The sequence below is a fragment of the Taudactylus pleione genome, unplaced genomic scaffold (assembly GCF_031769625.1).
Source record: "Taudactylus pleione unplaced genomic scaffold, aTauple2 ptg000524l, whole genome shotgun sequence".
NCBI classification, from domain to species: Eukaryota; Metazoa; Chordata; class Amphibia; order Anura; family Myobatrachidae; genus Taudactylus; species Taudactylus pleione.
Genome location: NW_028284926.1, coordinates 4,686,005 through 4,698,505, shown reverse-complemented (window position 1 = coordinate 4,698,505; position 12,501 = coordinate 4,686,005). Strand labels below are relative to the sequence as shown.

The following is a 12,501-nucleotide window of genomic DNA, read 5'->3' as shown; positions in this document are numbered from 1 at the left end:
TACATGTTATATACCTTTCTGTCCGTGCTTAGCGCCACTCTCAGTTGTAATTAATATGATCAATGCTGTCATTTTCTGTTTCTCTTTAAAAGGAACAAGATATTTTCAGCGTAAAATATCACCAGCCATGCGACACTCTGCTTAGGGAAGTGTCACACAAGCGTTTTTCATCTTACGCAGAAAGAGTGCAATAGTGATTACAACACGTATGATGGGGTAAATGTCTGCGACTTTCAGGCATTGGCGAGATTCCCGCGAGTTCGCCCAAGGTTTTAAATGTTTTAAAGTTGCAAAATTCAGCCTGGTATTTTCGGGGGATATTCAAATAAACGTATAATGGCACATGACAGGAGAAAGGCCCAACCATATGGATTTGTTACAACGTCGTAACTTTACACCATATAGCCTAAATTCTAAATTCACTGCTCATCTCCTGATCACTGACGTCTGCTAAGCGTGCAATGTCTGACGTGTTTTATTACATGCATAGGCGTCGGAATGGGTTGCGCAAGGGGGCGTCTCGCCCCCCCCCCAAACATTTGAGAGAGCGGCAGCCGTGGACGGACAGCGGCGGTTCGGACGGTCAGGGACTTTGCATTTTTGCAATAGGCTGTACAGCCCCTGCAATGTACAGAGGAGGACGAGGTGTAATGTGCGGTCTTTAAGTTAAAACACATTACACCTTCTCCTCCTCCCAGAGTGCAGGGGCTGTGCAGCCTACTATGTACTAAAATGCACAGTCCCTGCCTCCTGCTGCAGCGGAGGGAGGGACAGAGGAAGATCGGTTTTTGATTGCAAAAATTACATGGTTTTAGCAGGTTTTAAAAACTTTTTATCAATTTAAAAAAAAAAAAAACTCAGATCCAATACAAAACACTTGAGGGTGCAAAACAAAAGCCAAAACCAAAACACGAAGATGAATCCAGACCCAAAACATGGTGGTCAGCGCACATCTCTAATCTTAACTATTCATCTTCAAAGCTGTCATATATACCTATGAATGTGGCATTTACATCCGTATTAGTAACTAAATGAAAAGTTTTGTAAACTGGTAAAACTCAATGATACTGTTTTAAGTAACATATTTGCAATTGTTTTACAGGTAAACACTCAGATTATGGGGTGGGATGCACAATCCTTAAAAATGCGGCCAAACCTCAGAAAATAAAGTTTAAGGATATTTCACCGCATTCCCCATATGGGCCGAGGGAATCGGTATGATTGGAATCCCGACACCAGCATCCCGGCAGCAGTGGAAATCCTGATCGTCCTCAGGTAATCATTAGCTAACCTAATTCTACCCCTACCCCTAACGCTCCCTTAGTGGTGCCTAACCCTAACCTCCCCCCCAGTACCTAACCCTAATCCCCCCTCTAAGTGCCTAAACCTAACCTCCCCCCCCCCCGGGGGTGCCTAATCCTAAATCCCCCCCCTCGGGAAACCTAAACCAAACCCTCCTCGCCCCCCCCCCCCGCGGCTATCCGCGCTTGGCGTCTGGCGTCCCTTTGATCGGGATGCCGGGCGTCCGGCTCCAGTTGTACGTCTAATGACAGGCATCGGCATATCGATGCCTGTCTTTAGACCCTTGCTGGGATATGACGGTCGGGAAGAAGGCTGTCGGGATTAGGTCCGCCGGCTTCCCGACTGCATACCGGGCCGAGCTCCGGGAAGCAAAAATTTCCGATACTTGTTCCCGATAGGCAACGTCATCTACAGATGGTGTTGCCTAATATAAGCCTATGTGCTACTTTTTGCGTAATTCCCCAAAAGGGATCCCAGGGTCTCCCGCGGCTCTTGCATGCGCTGGCTGATGGCCGCGAATGCGCAGAAGTACTCCCGGGTCATATCCCCGGAAGTTCTCACGCCGCAAATGACATCTCTTATCTGGAGATCTGTCCTTTGTGGTTTTAATTGCAAATATTCATGCATCCGGTGTTAATAAGCGCTGCTATGCACACGATCACTGGTGAGATGTATTGTATACAAAATGTGAAGCGTGATGCATCTTGCCCAAATACTGTTAATCACATTTTTAATTGAAGGACCTGATATGACGGAATCTTATAATAGCCGCCGGATCGAATTCCGACAGCGGAACCCACAACGGACCTAATTCCCGACTCTTACTGATAAGTAAACTAACCTACCCCTCTCCCCCCCTAACCCTTATTGGTGCCTAACCCTAACCTAACCCCTAGTGCCTAACCCTAACCTCCCCCTGTTAGTGCGTAAACCTAACCCCCCCCTTGCCCGCACCCTAAACCTAACCCTCCCGGTGAGGATGCCTAACCACAACCCCCCCTAGTGGTGCCTAACCCTAACCCCCCTTTCCCTACCCTAACCCTCCCGGGGGCTGCCTAACCCTAAGTCCCCCCGGGGGTCCCTAAACCTAACCCTCCCCCCTCGGCTTACCTTCATTCGGTATGCCGGGTGTCAGTATTTTGTAATGGGGCTAATGATAGGCGTCGGGATTTTTTACGCCTCTCTTTAGTCCCCTGTCGGGCTGTCAGTGTCGGGATGCAGTCAGGATAACGGCGGGCGCTATCCCACCCGCTGGTATCCTGACTGCATCCCGATAAGACGGTGAATATCTATATTATTGGTTGCAAATGTAGAAATTATCGTGTCAACCCTGATCTTAATGACTGCTAATGTAGCACTTAAACCATCTTACCAAGTAATCTCATCTATAAACTGAGCGATAATTATTAATCATTCCTGCTTAGCCCATTTGCTGACTGTATAACAGCTGAGTTCTACCGCTGCTAAGATATATCCCGGCTAATGAAACACGAGGGAGCAGAATACATATTTTTATATACTGTAGGTCTTTTATAGGTATTTTTTAACGTGAATAAAGAGTGCTTTAAAAAGTATAAACTGCAAATTTCACATATCGGCATTGCTATTTTTTTTTTGTTTGATTTTTTTTTGTCTATCACTTCATTATGGATTATCTCGTCTTCCTTTTGGACTTCAAAAAACAGCTTTAGAAAATAAGTACTGCTGCTGGAATTGAATTAATAGTTTATATTTAGCGCACAAATATATGTTGTAACGTCCTACAATAAATGATGATCCATGGTACAGCCTGGAGAGATAAGGAAAACATATGGATATTAAGTTGTCTACAGCCTGATAACCTCCATATACATTAATCTGATTAACTAATACCTATAATAACTAGAAATAACGAGACCAGACACAGAAGATTGGAATTTTAAATAAGGTCACAACTTTTATTTCATTTAATTCATTTTAATTAGAAAAGGAAAGTGGCTAAAGAAAGCATTGCTCATCTCAGCTCTAGCCCAAACATTCCTCTGAAATGGGGAGCGGCTGTACGCACCCCGACGCAAACTGAGCTGCGGAAGCCTAAACCCCCCTCCTCTATTAGCTTAGCACTGCTGGGGCCCAACCTTAATGGAGAAGTCCAGGTCCCCCCATTGGGCAGAGACAGCTCAGCCTACGAAAGGGAAGGTGCCCCCAACAGCTATCACTTGCGTCCACTATTGGCCGCTGAGAAGCAATGGTTTCCCGCCTTGCCGAGGCTTGTTATAATTTTCCAATTTATTATTAGACAGAAGACACCATCCAATCTGAGCAAACTACATACAACAACAAAAATACAACAAAATAACAAAATGGGGTGGGTGGGCGGATAATCCTGAAGCAAAGGGGAAGTCCTTGGATTTTACGTGACCCTATATAACTTCTGAAGGCCCACCCCTACCTAGGCTCTAATAGGCTAAACTGAGCCCCACTGACCTGTCAATCAACAGCTACATAAACTTCAATCAACAGCTACATAAACCTGTCTTAAAACTATTATCGGCTCCAAGCCTGTACACTTATATAGCTTTAGGCTTAAACTCTCTATTGTCAGATGATGGATGTAACCATAATTTCTTTAAACCATATTTGCTCTTAAATAAAGACACAGACCAAGTTAATGCCGTTCAAAATAATAGGCCAGCTTTATTTATTTACAATCATGAGTATGGTGGCAGAGGAAAGAACGGCAAACCACCGGCGCCCACTTGACTTAGGCAAAAGATGTCCTAAAACTTACCAGGGCCGACTATCCCAATTAATGGTAAGTGACATATAAAACACTTGTAAAGGCCAACTCTCCCTTTCTAAGCAAGTGAGGCGGTATCCAACACCCATACCAATGCACTATTTTGGCCCTCCCGGATGAGAGGCGCTGCTGACCCCAGTAGGGTGAAATCAGCCTAACCCGTGATTTTGAATGGGTGTGCACCGCCCTTACTGCAGCAATTTGGACGCTTTACAGATTGCCGGTCTTCCCCTGCCATGAAATAAAGCCGACACAAGACACAATAGGGAAGGGAGGGTGGAAGATCAGACTCAAATAGGGGTATTCAATATGGGTGCGATAACATCGTTTTTTGCGTTAATATCGCACTTTTTAAAGTTTTTGCGTTAATATCACTTGTTTTAGTTTTACACCGTATTCAATTTCAAAGACTTATCGCAGTTTTGAAAAGTCTTTGATAAAAAACGGGGATAACTTTTCACCATTGAATAGGTGTCGAAAAAAAGTGCAGAATTGGGGTTTAGGGGTGCAGGCTTAAAAAAAATAGCCTGTACCCCTGAGATTGACATTTAAAAAAGAACTGTGTCAAAAAAAGTTTTAAAAAAAAATAGGGACACCCCAAAAAATTAATTTAAAAATTGGGGTGCAAAAAAAAATGGAAAAAAAATGTTAAACAATAGGGAAATAGGTTCAGGGCTATTCTGCATGTATGCGTCAGGTGTTTTCTAGAATAGATTTATAGCGGCAGGTGCACAAATGCAGAATTTTTAAAAACTTACTTTAGGGACTTAAAAATATGCTAGTACCCATTTTCATGTACCCCAAATTTGATGGGACCACTTAAAAAAACGAAAAAAATAACCTAAGTGCTCGTCTGCATCACTTCTTCAATGTCGGGAAAAAAACACCTGCTGCGGCTATTTAAATCCCCGACTTTCAATTACAGGCTAAAACGGGGGTACCCATAGTGTTCCCCCATGTTTTTACAACTTTAGGGGGGGTCTTACAATTATTTTAAGGAAAAATTCGTAACTTTAAGCAAATCCAACTGCGGAGTTTCCCGTTTTCGTTAATTTGATATTGAATACGGGGATAAGCGGGATCGCGCACCATACCTTTACGCAGAAAAAAACTCTGATATGAAATGTTAACTTCGCCAGGGAAGTTAACCTTTCATATTGAATACCCCTCAAAGAGGTAGGATATCTTACAGACACTACCCATAAGCCCCGTAACCACTCCCCCTTACCAACAAACACCTATTCCTGTACTCTAACATCTGTCAATCCTAGATAACCCCTCCTTTCACTTTATTAACCCCATCCATCCCTGACAAGAGGTTTATATATGCCCTATGTTATATGCAAACCTCGGTTATCTTATACAGCCTTCAGCTACCTTTAGGGCCTTTTTTATAGTTAGGAGTAAATAGGAGCGCAATTTGCACCTTGGTAAAACCATGTTGCACTGCAGGGGGTATATATAAAATATGCAGAGAGATTTATAGTTGGAAAGGGGCATAATTCTAACTTAATTCTAAATTTCAGTGTAAAATGAAAGCTGTCCAGTATTTGTCTCAGCGCACTACACTTCACTGCTGCAATCAGCTGTTTGTTTAAGATCAAACATCATATTGCCTGCCCTCCCGATACGGCTGGGAGCCTCCCGAAAATCGGGTGCCGCTCCCTGGAAGGCAGGCAAGCCTCCCGACCTCCGGCGACGTGTCCGCACCCCCCCGCAGTTAAAAGTATTAACCCCTGCAGCGGGGGTGGGGTGGGGGGCTTGATTGAAGTAGCATTCGCCATCTTCAGATGGCGTTTGCTAACGCTACCCGCTCCTTCCCTATGGGAGTCCTGGGTCGCGAATAGGGATCCTTTCGGATCCATCCGCCCCTGTCCGGCTCCTTCCGCCGGACGTCGGGGCTCTTGTGCGCATGTGTGACCTGTAGGTCACGAATGCACACTGCTCTCGCGAGCAGTGAAATGATTCACAAGGAGGAGTGAAGCTGCTCGCTGGGGCAGCTGCTTGTCGAATCAGCTGTCGCAGCGCTAGAGCGATGATGAATTGCTCCGGCATCCGCTGCGAGTCAGTGTGTTATTATCGGGGTCCGTTTGGACCTCAATAATTAACATCTTGAATAGGTCCCTAAGTGACAACATACAAAGGATTTTTGCTTTAGTGCACTGGGTGAAACCTGTTGTTATATAAAACACGGGACTAGTATTGACACATACAGGTGATTTGACATATAATAGATGCGCTAATAACTTTAGAAAACTTTATTTGCAGTGATTAGTGGAGATATATGTGCGCTTGCGTTTTTAATCCCTAATTTCTTACTTGGACACAATCTATTATTTTTATCCTAATTTCGCTGCTCTTTTTTACTCTTTAGAATATTACATTTGTTACCAATAAAACTTATATTTTAATAAATCCCTCTGTGCGCTACACTGGACATTACTCTTCTTCCCATTTCATGTAAATCCTATGGAGTCGCAAGTGCGGAGGCAGTGCGCCAACCTGCTGGCGGGTACTGTATGGCACAAAGATCTCTGGATTTCTATTATCATGTAGTGTTCAAATCTTATTGCTGGGGGTAAATTTACTAAAGTGAGAGTTTTTAGAAGTGAGTTTTAAAAGTGATGTTGCCCATAGCGACCAATCAGATTCTAGCTATTATCTTCTAGAAGGTGCTAGTTAAATGTTAAGCAGAATCTGATTGGTTGCTCTGGGCAACATCACTTTTAAAACTCACTTCTAAAAACTCTCACTTTAGCAAATTTACCCTCTGGTCTTCTGAAGTTTGCTGGGGGGAACATTTTTCTTTTTTATTCTTGTCTAAATTAAACCCCTCCCTTCTAATGGACCTTTAAAAGACAAATAAGTTGATCTGAGCAACAATTATTTTATATTACAGTATTTGGGGGGAGATGTATCATCGGCGAAAATGCGGTAAAACCCCCGAAAATGCAGTTTTCGAGGGTTTTACCGCATTCCCCGTATGTATTAAGCAGCAGAATGCGCTAAATTCTGCTGCTTCGCTTTGCTAGGTAACGCCACCTTCAGGTGGCGTTACCCAATAGAAGCCTATGGGCTTCTTAGCGCGACGCTCGGGGCTGGGAGGGATCCGAACGGATCCCTCCCATGAGCCCCCGTGGCCCGCGTCTTTCTGCGCATGCGCAGAAGGACTTCTGGGTGTTAAACCCGGAAGTCCCTCTGCCCGGCAGCATCGCAAAAGAAAGCTCTCATCGAGAGAGCTGTCCTTTGCGAAATCCTTGTTACATACCGCGGTAATTATGTACGCGAAGTCGGGGTGGATGTACCGCATCGCCGATGTCGCCGATGATACATCTCCCCCTCACAGAGAAATGAGAGAGGTGACATATTCACAAGCTCCAAATACATGTTAGATGTTCTGTCTAACAAGCTCGCTGTCCTAACCCTGTCTTGGTCTGCGTATTAAACTGATCGCTGACAAGGAGGCAGCTTTTGTGCATCATTTCATTATGGCGGTCTTGTCACGCGCGCTGCCATTTAATCCAGACTACATGGATTGCACACCAGCAACTGTATGATCTGCATGAAGGGATGACAGCGGGGCCAGCGAGCGCGTCTGAGCCGAGAAACGGCAAATCCACCTACACATTGTATATAACATTTCTACGGGCAGAATATTCCATACCGCACAATAGCTGCTGCCTGGAATAGATTTAGGCTATTTCAAATATTTACATGAGAATAAATGAGATAGAAAAATAAAATGTGCAGAACGCACACATCCAAACGCTTGTCATAACAGGAAAGTGCAGAACAAGTAAATAATAATATTTTCTGATGTATTTGTGGAATCAGGAATGATAATATTCCCAGCAGGATGAAATATGCCTTGTGTGGGGTCTTAATAAGAAGTACAATTTTTTTTTTCCAGGAATGTCTGTGTGAATTGTTCCATCACCCTAAGGGCTCTATTTATTATCATTACTTTTACTAAAATAAAGTGATAAAGGGCTCTATTTACTACAATCCGCATATTGAATGCAGATTGTAGTGTGATATTACGGAGTGAGTTCGCATTGCGAATTCAGGCAATATCACAGGGATTTACTACAAATCCCTTGCAGAGACAGAGCTTGCGATAAAGCTCTGTCCCTGCTAATCCCCTTCGGAGCCTTATCACGGTATTTTCGCAAAAAAGTGCCCGCGCATGTGCTGCAGGTCGCCGCTGCTACCCCCCCGGTACTATGCCCCGCCCCCGCGATCACGGACCCCCCCGCGACCCCACTCTCCCTTAATAGCACTTACCTGCATACTCCGGGCCTCCGGTGATTTCTCCATTCCTCCGGTCAGGTGATCTCCCATACTGCACTGGGGCCCGATCACCTGATGACCGGGCAGCAGTGTACTATGGGAGAGCAGCTGACCGGAGGGGAGTCATCACCGGAGGCCCGATCACCGGTCCCTGGAGTCAGGTAAGTGAATTTTTTTCTTTGTTTTACAGCAATCAGCTTGCAGTCTGTTTAGACCACAGAGCTGATTACTGGTACCGGCTCCCGGCTCTGCTCTGCCCGTTAGAGCAGGGCAGGAGGCCGGTAACCGGGGGAGACCCCGGATAACGCCACCTCCAGGTGGCGTTATTATCACAGGGCTTTCCCCGGTATTTTGTAACATTTTATTTTTAGTAACTTTGGTCGGATCACATTTCCAATTACAATTATGGGAAATGCGATCTGCTTTACTAAAAATAAGTGATACTTAGGGGTTGGAGTAGAATTTTACGAATTCTACTCCAATTGCCCTGTAATAACTATAGGTGATACTAAAATAATGTGAAAAGGGTGTGAAAACACCCTTTTTCACATTATTTTAGTAAAAATAATGTTGATAAACAGAGCCCAAAGGCTGATTTGTGTTTTTACACCCTTTTCACATTATTTTAGTATCACCTATAGTTATTACAGGGCAATTGGAGTAGAATTTGTAAATTTCTACTCCAACCCCTAAGTATCACTTATTTTTAGTAAGCAGATCGCATTTCCCATAATTGTAATGGGAAATGTGATCCGAACAAAGTTAATAAAAATAAATAGTGAAAAAAATACCGGGGAAAGCCCTGTGATAATAACGCTGGAGGTGGCGTCATCCAGGGTCTCCTCCTACACTGCTCTAAAATGCAGAGCCCGGAGCCGATCCCAGTGCTCAGCTGGGTGGTCTAAACAGACCGCAAGCTGATCACTGCTAAAAAAATGTAAAAATTTTTTTACTTACCTGACTCCAGGGACCGGTGATCGGGGCTCCAGTGATGTTCTCCCTCCGGTCAGCTGGTCTCCTATAGTGCACTGCGGCCCGGTCATCAGGTGACCGTGTCCCAGTGCAGTATGGGATGTCAGCTGACTGGAGGCATGGAAGACATCACCGGAACACCGATGACTGCAGGTAAGTGCTATTGAGGGAGGGGGAGGTCATGGGGGGGTCCGCGAACGCGGTGGTGGGGCTTAGCAACGGGGGGTGGGGCAGTGACGGTCGGTCGGCACTTTGTCACGGTATTTTTTGCGAAAATACCGTGACTAGTGTGCGGAGGGGATTCGCAGGGACAGAGATTTATCGCAAGCTCTGGGCCTGATTCAGAGCCGCTCGTAAGTGGCCGCTCGTTCGCTCCGAGCGATGTTTGCACATCTGCGCATGCGTATGGGTCGTAATGCGCATGCGCCAACCAGTCAGTGCGGTCGGAAATCGTGTGATCGCAAAATAGCGAGTGCCTGCTAATTTGAGTGACAGGATGAGGCGTTTGTGGGTGGTAACAGGGGAAGGTGCTTGAAAACGGGGAGTGGTGATCCGAACGCAGGTGTGCCAAACGGTCAAAACGGGTGTTTTAAGGGTGTGCATAATTAACAAAGCAGCGTCACTGACCACGTCACTTGGTTGTCTCTTAGCCTGAACTGTTCGCATGATTGCGGTAGGAAAATCCAACCACAAGCACTGCGAGCAGTTCAGACGCCTTTCGAAGTACTCGATTAATCAAATAAATAGCGGAGATGACGTATGATGTGAGCGGCCAGGGGGCGTCTTTACAAAATAGCGAGCGCATATTTCGTTCGCTCGCTCAGACATAGAGGCGTCAACAGACCGCAAAGAGAGAGCGCTCGATTTAAATATCCGGCTCCTGTTTCTGAACGAGCGAGCGCAAATAGCGTCCGGCTCTGAATCAGGCCCTCTGTCCCTGCAAGGGATTTGTAGTAAATCCCTGTGATATTGCCTACAATCTGCAATCTGATAATATCACACTACAATCTGCATTACAAATGCGGATTGTAGTAAATAGAGGATTAGGGGACATATATATTAATTATCGCTTAATGCGACAATTTGATTAAAGATTTGCGAGAATGTATTAGAGAACACCCGCAGGGAGAGGGGCTCTGAGAGTCCATCCCTGCGGTGTAAGAAGGGATGTGATCGCTAATGCTCATCTCAGGTTGGGTATGGATTGCCGGCGGTTAGGATGCCGCTGGTCAGAATCCCGACAGTGGCATCCCGACAGTCAGAATCCCGACACCCATAGGTAAGTATGGTAGCACTAACCCTAACTCCTACCCTAACCCTTCCTCCCCGGTGCCTATCCCTAACCCTCCCCCTAGTGCCTAACCCTGCACCCTAACCCTCCCCTAACTGACGATACTTACCTTCAGGATGCCACTGGTCGGGATACTCGTGCCGAGAACCCGACGCTGTCGGGATTTCGGTGCCGGTATTTAGACCGTCGGCATACCGCGCGCTGGGATGGAGACTGCATCCCGCTCATCTCATGCTGGTTTCATGAGCATCATAACAATGAGATCATTGTACCCCAATGGCCGCCACAGTCACCAGATCTCAGGACAATACAGCTCCCCTGGGAATCTGAAGATTTGCCACAGGAGCACGCAGCCGACACATCTGCACCAACCGTGTGACGCCATTGTGTCGCTGTGGGCCAGAGTCTCTAAGGCATGTTCAATCCATGCCACAAAGAATTCAGGCGGTTCTAGTTGCAAAGGGGGGTCCTGTCCTGTACCAGAAAGGTATAGCTAATAAAAAAAAACATTTGAGTGTTTGTATTTGTCTTAATATTAAGAGATCAATAGCTAATTATTATTTTGTTGCGCTACTTCATTAACTTCTATTATGTTGTCAATATCCCAATGCAAGATACACTCTGGAGGCGCAGAGCAATTCGTTATGTTTTGGATCCATAATACCCAATTACTGTATCACATCCCAAAACCCTTGTGTCAGCAATATAATAGCTTGGGTTGGTCAGACCTCATGGGGTCATAGGGTCTAATTATCGGAGGTTACAGAAGGAGATAATCTAATGCTCCTTCGATAATACAATAATACAAAGAGAGAAACAATATATTAATTTACTCTGGCTGCTTACAAATTATTCTACTTTAATTTTATTTGCAATTTTTTTTTATATATATATTTTTTCACCAAAGGAATATGGTTAATCATTTTTGCTTATCAATAAAAAAAAAAATATAAAAAATAATACTCACCCCAGCCAAACAGTGTGAAGCCCCAGAGATATTTTTTATCAGAGAAAAAAGCCATAAATATGAGACAATGGAGGTAAAGTCCTTCCACGAGGATCCAGTAGTAGTTGGTGGCCAAAAAATAAAGGAAAAAAGTGACAGCAACTTTACAACCCACCTACAGAGAAACAAAACCAAAATCAAGTATTATAATAGATAATATAGAGCATTGTAATATAGAGTATTGTAATTCCATATTATACAGTATTAATACCTTGGGCTAGCACTACTCCTACCTGCCCCAGGTGATTTTAATTGGTATTGGTCCTTTGCATTGCAGTACACACATTTAATGGGCTCTATGAAAGGTAAGTCCTAGATAAATTATATAATGTGTCAGTATTAGGAATGTTAGGGACCCACCTTATAAGGTTCACCGTGGCATGTTAGGTGGGCAAACATATTTGGCTAAACAAGTACTAAGAAACCTTATTTTTAAAAGCCATGTTAATTGTTGCAGTTTATTATAAATAATTTGATCATTAGAATTCTTAGTGCTTATAGTGTGCGCCTGCTTCTCCCCCGCTCTTTTCTGCTGTAGAACTACAGGTCTCAGCATGGTAGCATCTATTATTATGTTTAAGATTAGGATGTGCAGCCCAGACCCTCTTTTTTTCCACAGTATTTCTATTTTACTTATTTTTTTCTGTAAATATTTCTATCTCTTTAAAAAAGAGCTCAAATGAAAAAAAAAAAAATCTAAAAACACAAATTATATTTAGAAGAAAAAATAAATATAAATTATATATAATTATATATATTATATAAATTATATTATATATATATATATATATATATACATACACATTATATATATATATATAATCACTGAATGGAAGGTCTATCATTCCAATCTTAAAAAGG

General features: G+C 44.0%; 1 protein-coding gene across 1 annotated transcript in view; it reads right to left on the bottom strand.

Annotated features, from left to right (window-relative positions):
• The window catches only part of PTH1R (parathyroid hormone 1 receptor), a 523,470-nt gene that overhangs the window by 73,074 nt on the left and 437,895 nt on the right, over positions 1–12,501 (bottom strand). Inside the window, exon 7 of the mRNA XM_088450788.1 lies at positions 11,602–11,755. Within this exon, the coding sequence (XP_088306914.1) occupies positions 11,602–11,755 (154 nt within the window). The remainder of the gene's footprint in view (positions 1–11,601; positions 11,756–12,501) is intronic.